The sequence below is a fragment of the Octopus sinensis genome, linkage group LG11, assembly GCF_006345805.1.
Source record: "Octopus sinensis linkage group LG11, ASM634580v1, whole genome shotgun sequence".
Taxonomy (NCBI): domain Eukaryota; kingdom Metazoa; phylum Mollusca; class Cephalopoda; order Octopoda; family Octopodidae; genus Octopus; species Octopus sinensis.
This window is the reverse complement of record NC_043007.1, coordinates 63517237-63540474: the sequence shown is the minus strand read 5'-3', so window position 1 is coordinate 63540474 and position 23238 is coordinate 63517237. Positions and strand designations below refer to the sequence as shown.

General features: G+C 36.3%; 1 protein-coding gene across 1 annotated transcript; it reads right to left on the bottom strand.

Annotated features, from left to right (window-relative positions):
- Positions 1–1108: 1108 nt before the first annotated feature.
- LOC115217312 (ARL14 effector protein) lies at positions 1109–22843 on the bottom strand. The gene is made up of 3 exons (XM_029786964.2): positions 21549–22843; positions 8832–8953; positions 1109–2243 (listed from the first exon to the last, which is right to left on the bottom strand). The coding sequence occupies exons 1-3, from the start codon at positions 21963–21965 to the stop codon at positions 2021–2023; spliced, it is 762 nt and encodes a 253-aa protein (XP_029642824.1). The 5' UTR covers positions 21966–22843; the 3' UTR covers positions 1109–2020.
- Between the last annotated feature and the right edge of the window lie 395 nt (positions 22844–23238).

The window sequence follows — 23238 nt, the reverse complement described above, 5'->3', positions numbered from 1 at the left end:
ACCATCCGATCGTGGCCGTTTGCCAGACTCGTCTGGCACGTAAAAAGCACCCACTACACTCATGGAGTGGTTGGCGTTAGGAAGGGCATCCAGCCGTAGAAACATTGCCAGATCAAACTGGGCCTGGTGCAGCCTTCTGGCTTCCCAGACCCCAGTTGAACCGTCCAACCCATGCTAGCATGGAAAGCAGACGCTAAATGATGATGATGATGATGATTCTAACTTTCCCATCATTTACATTAGATAGCTGAGAAATTTTGGGGCTATCTAAGCCTTACTAGCTTTAGATTAGGCTGTGAGAATACTTTACCATCTACAAATATATGACTTTATACCTAAGTAATTATTAACAATCCTAGCTATTGTCTTCCTACTCACACCATGATTTTTAGCAAGCTTGGTTAAGCTGGTGATGGCTTTACTTTAAATCAACCAAAAGGAATGGTGTTGGTATATTTGTGATTGCAACAGGTATCATCAAATGAATGCAGAACATCTCATGTAGTCTTAGCTAAGCTAGAGTATGTTAAACTGTTACTTTTACAGAATCTGTTATTGGTAATAATGAATGTGAGCTACAACAGGTGCAGCTCATTTCACCAAAAGTATTTTGTTGCAGTGACTCTACAATTCTAGCACAATCATCACAATCTGTCATATAAAGCATTAAATTAATATCTTAGACTTGATATATACTAAGGTACTTATTCAGATATAACATTTTGAAAACTGTCTCAATTTAGCTACCCAAATTCTATAAGTAGCATCAGTATAATCAAATTAATGAGTGTTCCATTGGCTATGCAGTGTTGAGCTAAAATATTTCCATGAATAGAGCTATTTGTCATAGCTCAGAATTTTATCTAATAGTGTTATTTATATTTCTCATCTGCTTCATATTCTAGCAATTTGATTTAAACGCTAGCCCATTTGAACTGAGGGATCCAGAAAATATTTGCTTTAGTAGCATTATGTCACATATTACTTGTTCTTTTTCTATTAACTCCAGCCTCCCAGTAAACTGAATCATTTTATAGTTTGATGTTATAAATTTAACGCTCTACCAATTCAGTCAACTAGTTTGAAGATAAATGACAAAACAAAGGGATTTAGTGTTACATTTGAAAGCATTTACAATACTATATATCAGACAATATTATTCCATTAAATATCTTATCTTGTGATTTGTGGGGTTCTGAACTTTGCAAAGATGAACAATTGTCACACATACTATAACAATGCACTTCAAAATTTGATAAAATGAAAATAAATTAATAAAATGTAAAATTGAGTGGCACTGATCGAAATATGACTGAGGTAGTGGTGCTATCATTGCATTGTAAAAAAAAAAAAAAAAAAAGGTAAAACGTTCTCATTTTACCAACTGTTATGAAGAGGAAGGTATGGTAGCAAACAAACCACAGTAACAATATCAAACAATCCAACTCACTGAATTTAAAGTTGTGATTATAATAATGTAAACTAATATGCTGTTTAGAAAATTTCTGGTAAGTTAATATCTTGCTACAATTGAATAAGCTGTTTCTTCTGCATGTATGGCAGGGTCATAAAATAGTTACCATAGTTACTTGTAATTTACTAGGAACAAGGGACAATAAAACTGCATACCTGACATCTTGAATTTGTCCCATACTAACTTAATTAATCAGTTGGTTCTTTTATTGCCATGAATCTTCTCTATCACACATGATTGTAGCTAACTAACAGCAACAACAACAATGACAATACTGGCAAGTATAACAACATAAGTCCATATTGTAATGTGAAATGAAATGAAGTTCAGGGCGGATGTTGATTGATGTTAGTTGATCAATGGTCATTGGTTTGCAATGAAATGGAAAAAAAAATGTAATGAGTTTTCATTATATATGGCAGATTATGTGATATGTAAAGCAGAAGTAGAACAAAAAGTAAAGGATATGAAAGGCAAGTTGACAATCTTTGTGTGCAGGAGAAAATTTGAATGGACTATTCTCCCTGAATTCACTAGATGAAGATTTTATGCTACAGAAACATTTCTAATCACTAGGTTTGAGCCTTCAATTTCCACAACTTCATATACCCACTTCCGATTACATCGACACTCAGTGCCACACTTTTCAGAACCACATTTGTTACATGGAAAATGGCATCCTGGACAGTCCTCATCCAAACAATCACAAACATCTTTGCTGTTGTCAAGAAGTCGACCAGTTTCGTCATACATTTGGTTGGTTTTCATGCTGATATTAAAAAAAAAGAAATAAAGAAAATATTATTTCAAATCATATTTGAATAGCTTTCAAGAAATATATTTTTACAGAAATATACTTTGGTAATTGAAACTTGAAATAAATAAAATTACAATATATTCAAACATATTTGTTGTATTGCACTCTCTTTATATATATATGTATATAAATGTACGTGTGTGCATTTAGTATATGCATAAATACAGGGTGCAATGGGTAAATTGTCGCCATTTTATATTTTTAATTCCGTGCACTGCTTGTTTTTGATTTTGTCAACTACACAGTATGGTAGGGCCAGTTGGGCACAGTCTGTGAGAAAAACAACACCATGATGCAATTCACTCTGCCAGAAATTTGGAAACGACATGCTGTACTGCTTGGCATTCACGCTGGAAGCTCCAGTACGAACAGATGTACCAAGAGTGATAAAAATCAAACATACAATCAACATCATGGGGGTTGAAGTGATCGCTAGTGATGGCGACATTATAATAAAATAATAGTAATAATAATGAAATTATTGTATACAGTGCTCAGGTGCACCACAACTTGTCAGAAAGTGCATATAAAGTACATGCAGTAATGTAGAAATGTCAGGAAAGCGAACAATGTATGAGTCAGATACATGCTTGTGTGTGTATGGAGGGGAGAAAATCAAGTGTAGTGTTGGTGAATCTCAGGAAGCATGGAAGTTTTGAAGGATGCAGTGCTCCGACAACTAACAACTGATGCTGGCAGTTTGTTCCATGCTTCAGCAACTCTCAGTGTGAAAAAATGTTTCCTGAAGTCATGGGAGCTGTGCTGTTTTCTTACTTTGTAAATATGTCCACGGGTGTTAGATGGGTGGAGTTTGAAAAGGTGCTCAGAGTTATTGTTTGTACGATGGTTGATAATTTTATGGGTGTCTGCCAAGTCAGCTGCCAGACGTCGGAGTTTCAATGTGTCCATGCCCAGGGAAGTAAGGCGTTCAGGATATGGCAAATGCCTGATGGAGGGTATTCTTTTGGTTGCACGTCGCTGAATAGCTTCCAGATGATTGATATCCTGGGCAAGATAGGGGTTCCAGACCGGTGATGCAAATTCCAGGTGAGGTCTTACCATAGCTATATAAAGCCGCAGATAGATAGCCGGAGAGCGGCTCACAAAGGATTTGGTGAGTGATGCCTTCATTCATCTTCCCACACAGCCTCAGACTCAATATGGAAGCCTACATAAAGTGCCTGGAGGAGGTGCTGCTGCCCTGGGTCAAGAGGGTGGCTGCTGGAAGACCCTATGTCTAGCAACAGGACTCTGCACTATGCCATACAAACAGAAGAACCCAGTCATGGCTGTCAGATAATTTCTGAAACCACACCACCTTTAACATCTGGCCACCTAACTCCCCAGACTGCAACTCCCTTGATTATTATGTGTGGGGCACAGTTGAGTGAGAAACCAAGAAAACTCCTTGTAACACCAAAGATGAACTGAAGGCAAGGATTATGGCAGTATTCACCAACTTAAACAAGGAGACTGTCCAAAACAGTTGCATAAGATTCCGAAATCGTCTGGAGGCTGTGGTTGAAGTCAATAGTGATTTTATTTTTTATGTAATTTTGGTAAATATATGTTAAAATGAGATGTCAGTGTTATTTTCATTTTAGTGTAATTTAGACAATATATTCACTGCACCCTGTATGTGTGCATGTGTGTGTGTATAGGCAAAAATTATTGTTTCAAGAGTACACAGTAGACAAGGTGTATAACTGAAAGGTTATACGTAATATCCTATTACTCTGTATCATATTGTTTGTAACCTAATCTTGGGTTTCTTTAACCGAAATTTAGTGTATATTTGATTTCAGAAGGTAAAAATATCAGATAAACTATTTATCAATTATCTATTTATATCTCAAATGTTTAAAAGAACAACGTACCTATTATATAGAATACTATCACTATGACCCGGCGTTGCCGGGTCTAGTGCTAGTGCATCTCAAGAACGACGGGCTTGTGTTTGTTCTGCGGTTTCGGCTGCCCTTGCGCTGGCCGTGGCAGCGGCATCTCGAGAATGGCAGGCCTATGTTTGTTCTGCGGTTTCGACTGCCCTTGTTTTGTCTGTGGCAGTGGCATTCCAAGCTAATCGAGTAGCTCTGTCTAGGGGCGCCTCATTGGCCCTTCTGGCCCTCTTAGCTTCTGAATCAGCCGTCTTTCTTCCAATGCAAGCTCTCTTCTTTGGGGGCATTTTGGCAATTTATTGAAATTAGTGAACTTTAAATGGATTTAGTTTTTGTGGACTAAGTGAGATAGCTTGGGGCAACCGATAAGCACACGATTTTAAGTAATGGCAAAGCAATAATCAAAACGATAATGGCAGAAGCGGTACCCAAATGGAAAACAAAGGGCTATTTAAAAACAGTAAAGAAATCGTAGACAGGTTTCAAGAACAAAAACTGTTTACTGTGCTCGTAGGTTGGTGAAAACATTGGCTGCTCAAAAGAAGCAGTAATCAAAAAGTGAGATCAAACACGAAAACGTCTATTTTTATTCAAAAAAATGATGCCGAATTATGGCAAATTCCCTAATTAACACTTTGGTTAATCAAAAGAAGCAATAATCAAAATGTGAACTGATATCAAGCAAAAAAAGGTTATTTTTACGCAAAAAAATTGGGGTCAAACTGCAGCAGATGCTTTAAGTGTTAATTGATTAGTTGCTAGGCAAAAATATGGCCTGGCAGACCCAAGTAAAAGTGATAGGTAAAGTGGAATTTTATGAACAAAGCTTGTGGTCAGTAACGGAAACTGAGTCATGAAGCATAATTGTGAAAAGTGTTTGAGTCTGGGCGCCAAAGCATGCAACCTCATGCTTAATTAGCGCATTGAATCTTATTGGATAATGATCTAGTACACACAAATCCAAGGCTGCGCATCTAAGGTCAAACGTTTACATATGTCCCTCAGCAGCATTGGCCAGTACACGCGCATGTTCAAGGTCATACGAAGTGCCATGCTCACGCACATGATGACTAAGTGTCTATGTGGGAAAACGCTCTTTGTGGTGTTTGATACACGGGTTAATTAATTAGTGGAAAGTGGATTCAAGTTAGAAAAACATAGGGCATTTGTGAAGTGTAAAAACCCAATCAATTTGCAGTAGCAAACAAAGAGCTTATTATGTGGAAGTTAAGGCTAAAAGAAAACATTGTAATTCAATTTGAATGAGGAAGCCTGTAAGGGATTGTTATGAGCCAACTCTAATCAAATTAAGATTTCACACACCATAAGTAATAACCTGAGTACCCTTGTCACATGCTATGTAGATAGCGAATGATTTGACCTCAGGCTGAATGCGAACTCAACAAACGATGGTTATGTGTATTTTCAAAATCATGCTGTGGTGCAGTCAAATTCGAGTTTTTTGCTTTCTTCTTCCTTTTTTTTTGACCGATTATGACATGTGCACAGTCCCGCTAACTGAAAGCTTCATATCATGTGCTTGTTCGTTTCTGGTGTTTCAATAAAAAGTTTTTACTTAATCAAGGTAGTGCAGAAACACTGTATGACTCGTGAGTTCTAGCCTTGAATTGTCTTAGGTACTGGTGTGCTTCTGTTTGGTTAGGCTTTTTACAGATAAAGATTACTTCATTTTGAGCTAAATCCCTTTCTTTGTTTTCGGAAATTATGCTTGCCTTTCCATCACATATGTTTTTTAACGCGTTTGACTGAGCCCATCCAGAGGTGCAGCTGCACTGGGTAATTAATCATCGCAAATTTAGTGGCTTTGTTGAAGGTGATGGGGGAGCATGTTAGAAAATTGATAAAGACCACCATGAAAGCAAACCTTCACCAATAAAATGAAATGAATAAACAGGTCTGACAAAGTTATCCAATTTCCTAGCAAGCGGAAAAATGTGACTGGAAATTAATTAGCATCTCAATTTTCACTCGTATCTCAAAACACAAAAGCATGAAATTTCGCTTAAGAAACTCTTTGTATCTTAGGTCATTCGTACCTCAAGTTAGGGCTAAAAGAAAAGGTTGCAGTCAATTTCAATGCGGAAATCCTCAAGGAATAGTTTTATTGAGTTTCCATTGATTGATTGGCAATTTTGGTAAACTTGAATCAAATTAAGATTTTTTGCACCAAAAGGATCACCTTGATAATCCTATGTCCCTGCTGTGTAGGTAGCAAATGACTCGATCTTAGGCTGAATGCAAATAAAAATAAATGTTTTTTATGAATATCCCTTGGTGGGGGTCAACTTACCCATTTTTCATTTTTAATCCTACTTGAATAAAACATCCTGGGCTCTTGCTGGATAACTTAAATCAACCGAAAGCATAAAAGTAAAGCCCTTCCTAAATAGATTCATTGAATAGGCTCCAACTCTTTTATGGCATACTTAAGGAATGATAGCATATCAAGCATATTTGGTCTTTCGTGAAAATCCCACTCTCTTGTCATTCACTTGGTCTAACTCGTTAATTATTCCCTGCATTTCTCAAATCAAAAAAGCTTGCACGTTTGAAAGCCAAAACATATGATAACACGTCTTCGCAAAACACATAAATGTGCTGAGTCATACAGATTGTCTGCAAATGCACATGCGCATTCAACTGTCAAGGGTAAAATTATCTCTGTCCAATCAAAAAACAGCTGGAAGTCTATTGGCGTATCTAGCTGTACACATGCACTGTGTACAAATATCTATGTTTTAGCAATTTTATATGGATATGCCCATAACTTATGGGCATAAGGGGTCGGTTAATCAATTTTTTTAATGGCTTTCTGGGGTGACTGGGGAAATGAAAAGATCTTCACGACCAACTTCAGACAGTTTTGAAAGCCCATAGAAAATGCGAGCTTTTTATATGAAAAACTGTGGATTTGTATAAAGGACACACAGACATTTTGCTGTATATAGATATAGAGATATAAACTTATTTCATAGATTAAATTTTAAAATAATTCTCTAAAGTAAAATATTATAGCTGGTTCTGTTCCACATTTGTATAAACATAAATGTTATACACACAGACACTTGAACCTGTAACTGTTTCAAGTGCATATATTAATTTAGTTTCTGCCTGGCCAGCTTTTGCACAAATCAGTAAATGTTTTGCTTATAAATTTCTATATTAGAACAAGCATTTTTGGTTTGGCTCAGAACATCTGTAGTATTTGTTACTGAGGAGATCAAATCAGGTTGAAACAGTGAATCTGGTGATCCACTAGCATTCTGAAGAAAGCCTTATATTTTTAACAAATAAATCTCTAAGCAGTTTCACTGAAACAAAATAATACAGCTAGTGCTGATTCACTTTTGTATATACATTATATTATACACACAATATTAACCTTATCTTTAGATATGAAAGCAATTTTAATATTCACATCTTCATCATATTTCAAATGGCTTGTTTCAAATTCAGTCTGGTACTAATTTGCACTCCCAGGATGACAAGCAGTCACTCTGAATGAAACAGCACATCAGTAAAAAATTTTAAAAATTTCATCTCTAAATACAAGGTTAATATCTTCTATCTTTTACTTGTTTCAATCATTCTACTGTGGTCATGTGGAGGCTCTACTTTGAATGAGTCAACTCCAATACTTTGTTTTTAAAACCTGGAACTTTTATTCTAATCTCATTTGCAGAACTACTAAGCTATAAGGACTGAAACAAATCAACACTGGTTGTCAAATGGTGGCATGGGGGACACACATGACAAGCTTCTTTTATTTCTGTCTATCAAATTCACTTACAAGACTTTGGTTGCCCAGGGTTAGAGTTGAAGGCACTTGCCCAAGGTGTCATGCAGTGGGACTGAACCCAGAACTATGTGGTGCAAAAGCAAACTTCTTACCACATAAAAAAATTGAAACCTACTAACAATAATTTATTTCAGATATTTATACACTTAATATTTAATATTGAGATTTTATATGTATTTAGACAATACACTTTTCAGTTTTCATCTCCCTGGGTACCAGATAATCTTCATTAACATCCTACTTGGTAAGAGTCTTAGCCCTCAAGAGTCCTAAAACGAGAGGTATGTCTCTCAACTATTCAATGTTATAAAAGCTAAGATAAGTCCCACCATACAGCAGCATTTTCTGGTAATGAATATGGATAGAAAGGAAAAGAAAGATGTTATTTGTATCAAAGAATGTTTTGTTTTCTCTATTTTAAAATATGCTGCCAGACCATAAAAATAAAATAAAGACAAAGAAATGCTAACAGAAGTTTGTGTGATGTTAAAAAAACTAAAAGGTTCCTTCTTAAATTCCCACCAAGTTAGTGACACAACAAAGATATTTCCTAAAACTCAAACTGAACAAAAACTGTTTAGCCCTTTTAATATCAACCCACATAAGACTATGTGCCTCCAAGTGCACATATTAAAATTAAATCTTAAAACAAGAATGATAAATTGAGATTTTCATTGGTCAACTTCAACACAACATAATACCAATATATAAAATTATAGTCAATCTATTCTTCAGAAATAAAGTCACAAAAGCAAATTTGATTAATGGCCACAATATTGAGAAATAAAATACATTCAAGAATGAAAAATACAGAAAACGTACTTCTCTCGATAAATTCTTCGGTTCATTTTACGCATTTCTCTGCTACTTTTTTCTGGATCAAAATCTTCCATAAATTTCACAGAATTGATTGGAGAAAGCATTTTCAAATGCTTGCCAACATCCTATTTAAAAGAGTACAACATAACAATAATTTCTAGTATGTATGTATATATATATATATATATATATATAATTTTGATGTAAAAAAAAACAGTCATGGCAGTGTGGATAAGAAGCTCGTTCAGCCCCACTGTATGGCACCTTGGGCACACAGTGGCAAACAACCAAGCACTTTAGAGTTTATAGCATGCTCTATTGAAATAAACAAAATCCTATGCTACCTTAACTATAAAAGATAGCAAAAAATGCAACATATTTTACATAGGCTGCAACATTTACACATTTCTTATATTCATTAGAGCTCAGAAACATGACAGACTTGTCTAAAAGGCATTCTATCAACACAGATTAACCGCTGATTAACAGTCACCATCATCTTGACTATTTATTAATAGTTTATTGTATTAATATTGCTATCTACTCATCTTTGTGCATCTTTGACATGTGTAGTATTGTAAACACTTTAGCTCTCAATGCAAAATTTCTAGTTAGTGATTAGGGTTTTTTTTTTAAAGTAAAAAGAAGCTGGAATATTAAATTTGCAGTAAAGAAGTTTGTTTCTTAACCATGTGATTCACATGGCACCTTCGGTAAGTGTCTTCTAGTATAACGCAGAGCTTACCAAAATTTTGTGAATAGATCCAGCAGACAGTGTGTGTGTGTAGGAGTGCTAGTGTCTCCTTGTCTAGACATTGCACAATAGTTGTCAACAAGCAACACTATCATACAAACTTGTTTGTTTCCAATCTTTCGCATAACATGTCTAACCATAGAGAAAATATCTTATTTGGGAACAAGTGAAAGTTGGTGACAAGGAGGGCATCCAGTGGTAGGAAATTTACTTCAACAAATTCTATCTGATCCATCCAAACATGGAAAAGTGGGCATTAAAATGATGATGATGATAATGAAATATTGAACAGATCATTTTTCTCTAACTTGGCATTGTTAGGCTACTTTGATTACCTTCCTATTTTTATACTGTTTAATGATTTAAATAAACTACAAGATCTTATGCCACTACAACTATAATAGATAAAATATTTATTCCACATTAAGTTAACTGCTAGATCTTTATGTGTTTGCGATAAAAGATCAGCACTATTGTTGTACAGAGTGAAAGGATTGTAGTTGTGATGTTTGTGCCTTTTCTGATAAGTATTAGTAGAATAGGTGAAATACCTAAGACAAGAGTCAAAGCTGACTTGCATAATATAGTTTGCCAGGAGCTTACCACCCGCATGGCAATTCTTGACAGTTATCATCATTATTATCACCAATAATAATAATAATTATATATTATAGTATATTATTCCAGTATGTACAGGAGATAACTCTAGACATGTTTTGGTCTTATACCTGCTCAGCAAAGCATAAACTTGTCAAAGCAGTGATCATTAACTTAACTACTTTTTAATACTGATGGTGTTCCTGAATAAAAGTGCTAATTTTCTCTCAAAGTGTTGGTATAGTTGTATGGTTTAGAAATTAGCTTCGCAACCATATGGTTTCGGGTTCAGTCCCACAGTGCAGCACCTTGGATAAATGTTTTGTACCCAGACAAACCAAAGTCTTGAGTAAATTTGGTAGACAGAAACTGAAAGAAGCCCATTATGTGTGTGTGTGTGTGTATGTTTATATTTGTGCTTTATGAAAGACGCTTGCTACAAGCAGTGTTGCTGCTGTTACTTCTACTGACAACAAATTTCCCACTCAATTCACACCTTCAAAGATGTGTGAAATAAGAGATCCTTTACTTGAAAAACAAGCAAAGGTTAACACAGAAATAGCATACAACTGTTGGATGCTGAATATGCCTAACACATGCTAGCATGGAAAAGGGATGTAAAAACAAATGAACACAAGTATAATATTGTACATCTATTTAGTAATTGTCTTATCACTACTTTAACAAGTATAGAGAAATTTACATTTTACTGATGAGGTTTAGAAAGCCTGAAATAAAACTCACACTAACTTAGCTATTATTCTTCTGCCGATGGTATCTTAATAATTCATTCCCTAAAATAGCTGTTTTATGGTATTTAGTGTTAAGTTCAAATTCAGTCCAAGTAAAAAGACTCATATTCATAAAATATGAACAAATCATTATTTACTGGAGTTGACATTGTACCTACATAGAAGAGTGGTAAGTAGATATGGGAAAGCATTGAACCTTGCAGTAAAGGTAGTTACTGCAAGGTTCAATGCTTTCCCATATCTACTTACCACTCTTCTATGTAGGTACAATGTCAACTCCAGTAAATAATGATTTGTTCATATTTTATGCATATGAGTCTTTTGACTTGGACTGAATTTGAACTTAACTCTAAATACCATAAAACAGCTATTTTAGGGAATGAATTATTAAGATACCATCGGCAGAAGAATAATAGCTAAGTTCCTTCGAGTTCAAATCCTGCTTGGGTTAACTGCACCTATCAATCCCTCTACAAGAAAATACTCCATATAGTAACTATTACATCCACTATGGCTACAGTAAGGATGACTGAAGAAGGAAAGCTAGGGACACAGGCAGTATTTAGATAGAGCTGCATAGAGAGAATTATAGTAGCATTAGTACTAAAAACAGAGAGAGGACATTGATTAATATTGTTTAATCTAAATTGTTCGTTTATTTTTATCATTCGTTTTTACATCCATTTGTCTATGCATGCATGGGTTAGATGAATTTGTTTTTGAGGCACTGCTTTATAGTCAAATGTCCTTCCTGTTGCTGACCCTTACCTGTTTTTCAAGCAAGGGTCCTTTTATTCCACATGGCTTCAAAAGAGTAAAGCAAGCAAATGATGTGTTGACAAGAGAACTGACAACATTGCACATATGTAACAACTTTCATAGAAGTGAGCAAAATGTAAACAAACATGCACACATTTTATAGATGTGTATATATGACAGTTTTCTTTCAGTTTCTGTCTACCAAATACACTCATAAGGCTTTGGCCAACCAGGAGCTATAGTAGAAGACACCCAGAGTGCTACAGAGTGGGACTGAATCCCTAAACCAGGTTGGGAAGAGAATTTCTTACCCATACAGTCACACCTTCCTCTGTACAGAACTAATTTATTAATTTTTACTTTTTGAACTTGGAAGCATGGTCTGGTAATATTCATTCTTCATGTTGAAAATTTAGCTTGACACACAGTTAAAATGGTGCAGCTTTAAAATTTTTCAGATAAGGTACAGTTGCTGAAGTGCAGTAGTTACATTTGGTTAAGCGAGTCTGCAATATAATAAAAAAATGTCTCATTTCATTTACAATGTTAGTATCCTTGGGAAATGTATAAATGCCAAAACAAAATGGCATCACAGTCAGTTTTAGAAAGTAGAATGGTTACTGCTATCATGCGAAGTCATAATCCACTTTTGAACTCCTAACTCTCCTGATTTTATTTTTCATTTTGCTTATCCCTCAAAACTTTGTATAAGAAAGCAATGAACATGACAATTTCATGATATTAAGACATGTCTAGGAAGGGATATGTCTTGTCTGAAAACACCACTACCATCCAATTTCAGTTTGTTTTATCACAATATCTTATTAGTGTTAGGTTTCATTTTGAATAATAATAATACTTTCTTTATTGGCCACCAGGGCCAAACACAAAACATAAAAGATGATACACAGATGAGGGACAGTGGCGTTAAACGTGTAAACAAAAAAAAAAAAAATTAACAAGGAGATTAAACCAACAATGTACTTCCCCAATAGGGGGGAGTTCCACTGAGAGGTGAGCTCACACACTTTCGATACCCTAACACCAAAGGCCCCTAAGGTAGGCACACCTCTCTTCTTCATTCCATCTGGTCTACAGGCGCACACTTAGAGTAGGCCCATTCACATGGGCCATTCTTGCCACATTCATCCACCTTTCAACAAACTGACTGGGTGACAGCACCTCTCTCTCCAGCCTCACTTTCCTTTTCAGGTGGAACCTGAAAAAGTCAATGAGGCTTTTGCCATAGCCACCAAACAGAGAAAAACTGCTTGTCCTTCCCAGCCAAAGGAAGGAGGCAGGATGATCTTCACAATGGACTTGGACGATAGCTGGATCCATCCTACATGTGACAATAACTGTTCAACAAAGCTCCACAAGGCAGCAATGTGTGGACACTGTATGAGAGCATGCAGAACAGTTTCATTACTCTGCATGCATCTCAGACAAGCCCGTCTGACTGCATACCTATGCCTGTAAAGCTTATTGCGAACTGACAGAGCCCTCTGGTAGCACTTCCAAGCCAGGGATTTCTGAAAGTTATCCATAGGCCCCAGCCTGAAAGTCCTCCGGAAGAGGCCAGCCAGTTGATCCCGCCCAATGTTCAGAACCTCTCTGAGAACATCATCACTCTTGTCCTCCACAGAACTCCAAGATAGAACTTCCACCGACCACACTGCCTGACTGGACAAGGGCCGTGAGCACTTGGAGACACTCTAGGTGCCAAGTGCCCTGCCTTGGTCTATGCCTGATCCAGGACTGTAGACATGTCAAGGAGATGAGCTAAGGAAAAGCACTTTCAACGAACAGTAGCCATACTTGCTCACTGTTAAGGTATTACCAGAGATGTTGCAGCCTCAGTGCATGTCAACCATGCATGCCCAGTCCTCCACGCAATGAGTGCTGATAGCAAATGGACTGTCTGACAAGTGGTACCTGTCCCTTCCACAGGAAGCGCACCAGCCTGTTCAGCCATGAAGTCAGGCAGTAGTACATGATGGATGGGATGTATGCATTCACCACCTCCACCTGACCTTTCAAGGACAGCTTCCTCTCGGCCCATTTCTGGGTGAGATTGGCCATCCTGTTTGTCACCTTACCCCAGTTCTTGTCCACTTGGAGGTCCAGACTGAACCAGACCCTGAGGAACTTAACCAGTCCTTCCATCCAGCACCCAACAAAGCTGTTGGTTGGCAAGGATCTGCCTCTCCAGGGGCCAAGCTGCAGACCGACTGACTTCTGTTTAATCATTGCTTCTGTCACCACTTTGTATTCCCTTAGGGTAGTGCCAACCATCTCAATTTCCGAGACATCCAACACTATCACAGTGACTTCGTCTGCATATGCCGACACAAATCTTTCGCATCTTAGTTCACTTGTGATGCCCCTCAAAACATCCAGCTTCCATAGAAATGGCTTGAATATCAGTACATAGAGAAAAGATGAGAGTGGGCATCCTTGACGGACTGAACATGCGATGCTAAACGATTCCAACAGGTGGCTATTTACTTTGACCAACGAACAGATGTCACTGTACATTGCAGTGATCCAACCTCTGAAAACAGGACCGAAACCAGCCACCTTAAGGACAGCCTCCAAATACTGATGGTCAATCCTATCAAAACCTTTCGATTGATCCAAATTGATTAGGGCCCCACCTATGCCAGGTTCTTTACCAACACCTCTCTATGATGTATCGCGTGAGGTAGAGATTGTCGTCGATAGATCGGTTGAAGATAGTGCAAGTCTGTTCATCACCCACCAGTCTGTCAATGACAAGCGCCAACCTCTTTGCTAACACCTTGGCCAAAATTTTGTAATCTGCATTTAGCAGAGTTACAGGCCTACAGTTATCAACAATGTGCCCCTTGTTCAGATCCTTTCTCAGTAGTACCACCACATCATGGCTCACAGATCTGGGGATTTTCCCGTTCTGCTGCCAGTTGCAGAAAACACTGCAAGAGCTCACCAAACAAGTCTGACATATGAATATAAAGCTTGAAGGGCAGACCATCTAATCCTGGAGATTGCCCCCTCGTGCAACTAGCCAACGTGTCACATATATCTTCAGCTGTTATCAGCATTTTGCAGAACTCCACATCCCTGGCTGAAAGGTAGGAAGTGAAGTTCACCACCATGTGCCCTGTACAGTTCAGCAAAGTGCTGCTGAAATTCCGCACAAATCTGCATCACTGTTTTTTGCTGTTCTTGTTGCATTTGTGGTGTGAGTTTCCTTTCGGGATTTTGGTGTTTGTGGTGCTTTAGTTGATGACTGTGGTGCTGCAGGAGTTGTCTAAGTGTCTGCATTTGTTGTGGGTGTATGTGTAGTTTCTTTGTTATCTTGTTTTGGTGTAGGACAAGATGTCTCGCCTCTGTGACTTCTTTTCAGTTTTTTGGATTTACTCTGTTTCCCCTCATCATCACTTTTTAATGTGGTTGAACCAATGTCTGCTACAACCTCCTCCTCTCTGTGTGGAAGTGAATTTGTGTTTGTATGTGTATCTTTTCCTGCATCCTTGTTTGTGAGAGGTGGGGTTGTTGAGCTTGGTTGCAAGGAGTTAGTTTTCGTGGTTGACCTCTCCAACAGTTTTCCTGCTGGTGTTGTTGTTACGCCTCCCACTGCTGCCACCATTGTTGCTATTTTTGCTGCTTTCCCTGTTGTTGGTGGTGATCTCTCTACAGCTGGTGCTGTTTTTTGTTTTCCAAGCCCTGGTATTGGTGTCAACGGATGTCTACAGGCACTTGTACCTTTTCGCTGAGGACAGTGCGCTTGTAGGTGTATTGCTTCACCACAAGCAAAGCAATGAGGCCTTCTGCCCTCAGTGATCAAGGGTAATTTCATCCCATTCTTGAGGCAGACATGGTCTGGGATGTTCTCCAAGTCTTGTGGTTTTTATCCAGGACTTCTAAGAGGAGAGTGCTGCTGCCCTCTGCGATCGTGCATCCCACAAGCCGCCATATGTTGATATCTGGTGTTATTCTGTGAACTCAAACTTTCATTGTTCTTTTGCCCATGTACGATTGGTACATTATAAGCTGGTCACTTTTACAGGCTCCCACCGAATGCTTCATGGCCAGATCTTCTGTTTTAAAAAGGACCAAGATGGTACCAAAACTTCAGTCTCTTTGAATGCATTCGACATCCTCTCTGATCTCTGCCATCTCTGCCGAGATACACCTATACTTTACTGTCCTCTTCTCAATTTCTACCTCCACTTTGGCTGGGATTGCAAGGTTTGCCTAGGTTTTTTTCTCTTTTTATGAGTTTGCGGGCCAGGGCTAACATCGCTTTTGTTGTCATTTTGCAGATGCTGCTGCAAATCTACTTGTTCTGCTCTCCCTGTTGATGGTGGTGGTGGAATTGTTCACATGGTTACTACTATTGTTACTTCCAAATACACCTGCCTCTCTGTTGCTGGTGTTGACATTGGTATTGGCTGTGTTCTCATCAATATTTTTGTTGTCGCTATTCATTCTGTTAAGCTTCTCTGTTCCATGTTGTTGGAGTTGTTATTTTCTGTGTTGATATCAGTTATCATAGTATTTTCCACATTATTTCTGTTTGAGGAGTAGGCAGTTACAATTTTGTTCTCTATTCGACTATTGAGTGATTGTATGTTCTCCATTGTGTTGCTTTTCTCTGTTGTAATACTTCTCTGTTCTTTTACAGTTGCATGTACATTGTTTTGTCTTGGTATAAAAGATGGGCTACAGCAAATATTCTGCTCAATACCACAGATTTACTTGTCATTTGTTTGACCATAACCAGTTGACCATGTCTCTTAGTGGCTGACGATATGTGCATCTCTGACTACAAGCAGGAGTAGTGGGGGAGCATCATAGCCGTGTGTTGAAAGGAATTCTTGGAGGTTTGGATAATTCACCTTTGGAAACATGGGTGGTTCGTTCAACATCCTTAAACAATCCTTATTCAGGGACCTTTTGAGCGGGATGGGCTACTCGACCAGAAGAAAATTCTAACTGGGGCCCACCTGCAAGGTCATGCGTTGTTTATCTTGATATGAGATCACCATATCGTGCACGTTTGGTTGTGATGAATGTGCCTGGTGTACCCTTATCAAACGGGTTGTCATGATGGGTATACTGGGCTTCGTATATTTTACCCCAGTGTCACTTTGATGGCATGCACTGCTCTCTCACTCAATAACAACAACAACAACAACAATAATGTTCAAAGATCCATTTTAACACTTCTGTGTTACCTTCTGGATGAGAACTTCTGTACTGGCAGTTGGTATTACATTTTTTTTGTCATGTTTAGGAGACCCATGGAAATACTCTTTATGTGTCTGACTAGCCACCTTCAGGCTTTTAAATTTTTGACCAGTAGCATTAAGTTATAATTGTGTATTATATAAGTGTTAAGTTTTGAGTTACATACTGCTATTAAGATATTGATTCTATAACTAACTTCTATTCCTTTTTGTTATGTTTTGTTTTCTTTTTTTGTACTGGTAGTAGTGATATTTTAAATAAGATGCTTTTTCATATAGTGTTTTACTATCACAATTAGATTTATAAATGTTTGTTTCTCAAACTATTTTTCTCATCTTGGATGTATTGCTGACAGAATGTATCAGTTGGTATTCTCTTGAGTTGTTTTTCAGAGATTGAACCTACAGCCTTTATTGCTGTATTGACTAACTTATCTTTTGTTCTGGAAGACTAGCCATTTATAGTTTATTAACAGGTTTGCTGTTTGTTATTGATGGGAGATTTCTAATGTTCCAGCTTTTGATATTACTTTATGATTAAGTGTAATGCATATTGTATCCTGTTCAACATAACAAGCTTTTCAATGATGTATTCAGCTATTCAATTGCTTAGCTGCTATTTATTTACTTTGTGTGATTCTTTTTTGTTTTTAATAGATGTTGCGTCTGTTGTTAAAATTTGTTTGCGTGTTATTCCTGTACCAAATTATTAAAATGTCTATTTCAGACATTAATGATCCATTTAATCCTATTAATTGCTTTGTGCAATATGACTTTTAGGTAAGGACCCAGGTGAAATGACTGCTCCATTCTTAATCATAAATGTAGGAACAATAAATTGATATCAGTATACATTTTTTAACCACTAAAAATTCCTATACATGCATACAAGTAGTAAGTGGTCAAACAAGTACAATTATAAAAAAAAAAAGCAGCAATAAAAACTAAAACAAGTTTGTTTTGAATAGCACATATCTAAATGAGAAGCTGTTCCTAATACACACATATGCAATATTTGCTTTTAAAGTTAGAGTACAGAAATTAATGGGGTGAATGCAGTATAGTAAAATTATTCATCTTAAAGATGTATCAAATAATCCCGATTAAAACATTTAAGAAAACTCCAGGATAAATTATTTGATAAAAAGATTTTACTTAAAAACTGAAAATTATATATTTTCCCTAAACTTATTAACTCGCTTTAATTTAAATCAATTTCTTTTTTAATCTACATTATCTTTACAAACTACAGTCTGTCATTTAGTGCATGCTAGCCACATATCCATTATATTAACACCACATATAAGAGAGAAATTACTTGTTTAATATCTATTGTTTCTAGCCTTCACAGATGTTATCACTCTAATAAGTTCCCACTACATCAAACAATCATATTTTCACAGTTATCACCTAATTGCTATTTTGTGTTAACATCACCAAAAAACAACAACCATATCCACTATCAACACTTCACTATTTACAAACACCATTCACCATAGCCATCTTCATTGATGCTCATCCTCCTCTGCCATCAATATGAGCACCCACAACAACAAATAACTCTTTAAAGGGTTTTTTTCTCCCTTTCAACAGTAATTTATTTTTTCTTTGAAGTTTCCATTGAAAATCATTTCCTATATGCACAATACCTTGCATCTCAAAAAAGGCATGCATTTACATCCATAATTCAACTGGTTGCTCCTATTCAAAAACTTAGCTGTTGCAGGTGTTATTTAAACTCAAATCAATTTTGATTAAGCAGGCCTATGGTCAATAGCATTCTAGTCATGGCCACCCACACTTTTTAGTGGTGTGTAGGGCAAGATTATTTAATGTCTCCTTTCCTTATTTAAGATAACAGAGTGTGGTGATTTGAGGACGATGATTTGCCTACTATGTCAAATAACCAAACAGTGACACTCTCATTAGCTTATATTGCAGATGTTTCTATAAAAGTTAAGAATTTGGGAGTGGCAGAAGGAAATTTAGATAAAAAAATAAAGCAAGTGGATACAACAGGATGGCATAATTCACTGCTATAAACAACAATATTGTAATGAGCCAAAAAGGTTATTCAATCTGTTACAAATAATTATATTGGAAACATCTAGTTTAGGAATACAAAGACAATGGATGGTCATCGTTGGAATGACTTTGATCATAGGCCTGTTGAATCAAAACTGATCTAGAGCTAAATAACAATATTATTATAAACAGACAAGTGTTTTCATTTATTGGCTTGCAGAGATTAGATTATGTCCATGAGAAAACACACATGCTGAGCAGACTGAAAACTGGAGTTATACATTCCCTCTAGCAAACTTCAGAGGTACATGAAAATAATGATAATTATGTTTTGGTCACATAAACAGAAAGCAACAAATTTAGAGTAAAAACTAACTGATTACATCAACCCCAATATCACCATCATCAACATTTAACAGGCGTTTTCCTTGCCGGCATGGTTAGGATGGCTTGATAGGAACTAGCAAGGACAGGGGCTGCACCAGGTTTCATAGTTTGTTTTGGCTTGATTTCTACAGCTAGATGCCCTTCCTAATGTCAACTACTTTACAGAGTGTACAGGGTATTTTTACGTGGCACAATCACCAGTATTTTTACATGGCATCAGCACTTACTTTATGATTAACATAAGGAAAATCTAATAGCAACAAAACAATTTCTTTAAATAAATTTTTTGATAATTTTAACCTCAAAGTTATGAGTTCTATTGTAATATCCAGGTAATGACTTGCTGCTCTACATCAAAAAATGAATTGCTAAACCTATCCTAATAGTATCCACATCACATATCAAACCAGAATGGCTCCATCAAAAACAGATGTGGAGTAAAATGGGAGTCAAAATCCATGACAATGTTAAGTGCTAAACACTCTAAACCAGTAATTGTGTTAAACTGGGTGGTGTGTTAGAGCAACCTTCCTTTCTCTGACATCACATTGTGAACAACATCAAGTGACTTCCACAACAAGCACTATCTGATGTCATGGAGTTTTCATGTAAAAATAGAAATGTAGTTTCAAGTTCTCTTTCAATTTTTTTGTAAACAAAACACTATTTTGTCAGCCGGATACAAATTTGACACATCTACCTGGGTACTAAGAGCAAAGAGCTGGGACATACACAACAAAGCATTTTTCCCTTTGTTCTAACAATTCTATCAACCCATTGTCAAAGACTTGTGTTATATTTCATTGACCTTTATCACAGACAGAATTAATTCATTAAAAAGCTGTCTAAAGAACTGAAGACAAGTGTGAGAATGCATTAAAAGATGCATCTTTTAATGTGTCTCACTCTTCAGTCATCTCAAGTTGTACTCAAAATTCTTAGATATGTCCTCCTACTTTATCACTACTACTCTTTGTTGTGTAATGCTTCATACCATCAACTTTTGCAAAACCATCCAACATATGTGTATGGAAGAATGAATATGGATTATTAAGAATAGGAAAATAAAAATGAAGGTTAAAAAAAAAGTTCTTTCCTATGTTCATTTGAATTTAAAGGACACATCACTGAAGGTGTCAAGATATGGTTGAGAGATCATCATGAACAGTGAACATATGTTGAGAGTGTGTTACTAAAATATATACAGTAGTTTTATTTGTTTCCTATTTACTGTACTCTCTATATATATTCTACTGCCAGTTAAACAGATGGTACATATGATAGCTAAATATATAGAGATTTGATTACTGATTTATTATTACTACATAGTTAAAATGAATGGAAAAATCTTTTTATTTTAACATGTCTAGAAATAGAGAATGAAAGAAGTTTTAGAACTATATGTGAATATAACTGATGTTAATTACTTGATATTTTGGTTTGTATAAACATGGGCAGAAAAAAATATCTAACAGTTGTCTTGTGCTTACTGAAATGATTAAAATAGTATCAGTAATGGAGCTAATGTTGTCTTTTCCTTCTCACCACGGGTAAAATATTTCTCATTAGACTTTTGATGCTTACTGCAGTAAGTTAGTGTCAACACATTAACACCAACTTCAAACTATTGCTTTCTGACATCTCTGAGTTAAAAAAAAATCTTTTCACGTCTGTTTAGTGGTTCTCAACCCTATTGTGGAAAATATGGCAAAGTTTAGGCTTTGCGGAGGAGGTGTAATAGAGCGAAACCTGTCTAGATTTGTCTCCCCTACTTGAGCTAACACCTTTGCTTCCATGCTTAAGTATTTCTTAATTCAATTTATTTTTTAGCTTATTAGATTTAAATATGTTAACGATAACTTAATTATCATTTAGAAAGATATTTAGTTCAATGTGTTAACAAGATGTGTATTTACATGTAACTGGCAAAAGTGGCTGATGAAAATGTCTGATCTCAGCTCAATGATAACTCCTCTGGCTTTTCTCGTTCTTTCTCTACTCCTATGTAGCAGCACACATTTTGTCTTAAATTTAAGTACAAGCATATAAAGAATTCTAATAAAGATGATTTTTTAAAATTGTCACGACAAAGCAATCTTACAGCCATCGAGATATGGAAGAAAAGAATAAATAAAACGGAGCAGATGAATGAATTTTAAATAAGTGGTTCTTCTGAAGTATATGGAAAACAATCTAGAAAGATGATACTTACAGTCTCGGAGAAATTCCGCCTTAAAAATCTTGTGTACCAATTCGTTGTTCCAGCAAAATCCAAGATCTTTTTCATTTTGGCAATAAGCCGGCCCTTTTCAATGATCATTTCACGAGTCAGCTCGTTGAGTTTACCATCGGCATGAATACCATTTATCCACCCAGTTAATTCTCTGTCCATTTCTTGCACTTTTGTAAGCTGGCGACCGGTTTTTTTCGGAGGGGTTACTTTAACACTCGCGATCGAACTGTCTGAGGACACACTCAAAGTGTTCTCTTCTGTCTGGCACTGCTTGTCAATATCATTACTATTGGAGTAATCAGATTTCGGGGAAACTGGAACACTATCATCATTCGAACTTTTGGATGTGTTATTGGTCTTATCCATCGTTGTTGTTTGTTCTTCGTCTTCAAGCATTTCAGAAACTGAGTGTCTTCGGCTTATAGTTACTTTGTCTGTCCCATTTTACAGGTAGTTTTCTTCTTTGCAAGCTTTTCGCAATCTAACAGAGGAGGCCAAAAGCCTATTTAAAAGCGATATTAGCAGCGATTCCATTGTTAATAGAAGAATGACTGAAAAATCAAAGAATGGAAAACGTTCCGAGGCTAATTCCTTTGTTTTATCAACACTACTTGGTTACAAGTTCAATTTTTCAGTTCGATCTCATTTTAGTCAGTCGCTTTATTTGTTGTCTCTAAGTGTTCATTCATTGCTTCTGAGCTACTCTTTGCAAGTCGATGGCTCCTCTCTTGTTCTGGCGTTTAAATACACGCGAGTAAGATAGTAGAAACATTATAATTCTTTCGATTGTGATTTACTCAGAATCTTCTATTTTCGTTTAATATTTATTAAAAAAAAAAAATACACACACACAGGGGAGAAAAAAAGACTACAAGTATCAACGATTGTTATGGTTGGTTTGCATTAAATGAATGAATTAATGTATGAATCCGAAACAATTTTCTAGACCAGTGAGTAGACATAAATTTGTCAGTAGTAAACATTTGGCAAAATTGTAAGTTCCACTCATTTTGTTTTGATCGCTCAGAATGCATGCTGCTAAGCGAGACTTTGAAAATGGCGCTGAACAACAAAGCATATTAACTAATCATGTTAAACAAAGACTCCTGTTCTAATTCACAAAATTCAAGAAATCCTAAGCAATGATTCTGTTGATAAAAATAAAATATAAAAACGAAAGATAAAATAAACTCAAGTAAATCGCTCTACCTAATTCAATATTCCAAATTTGCCAACGGAAGTTCTTTAGCAAGTACGCATGCGCAGAGAGGTAGGAATTCTAAAGAATGGAAGCAGACGTCAATATCTCAACATTAATAGAATCTTTTAACTATATTCATGTATATGTGTTATAGATGAAGAGAAAAAGAAACTATTCGATTAATTTAGATTTATTATTGGTATTAAAGTGTAAAATTTCGTGAATCGTCTTTATTTATATACAAATGCTCAGACTTCCTGATGTTCTAATTTTATTGCACGGCTAGCCATGTGATACATTAGGCGGCGAGCCAGTATAGATATGAATCATCTTCTCACTTATGAGAAAATTAATGTCTTCTTTCCAATTTTTCGTCAGTCACGAGGCAATCTAAGCAGATATAGTAATGTGAAAAATATTGTTAGAATAAAACCATTCTGGATCGATTATTTCTGCGTTTTAGCTATG

Coding starts and splice junctions, on each gene's coding strand:
- LOC115217312 (XM_029786964.2), bottom strand. CDS start 21,965: ATGCTTGAAGACGAAGAACAAACAACAACGATGGATAAGACCAATAAC. Junction 8,954..21,548: donor GGCGGAATTTCTCCGAGACT/GTAAGTATCATC, acceptor TCTTTTAAATAG/GATGTTGGCAAGCATTTGAA. Junction 2,244..8,831: donor CGAAGAATTTATCGAGAGAA/GTACGTTTTCTG, acceptor TTTTAATATCAG/CATGAAAACCAACCAAATGT.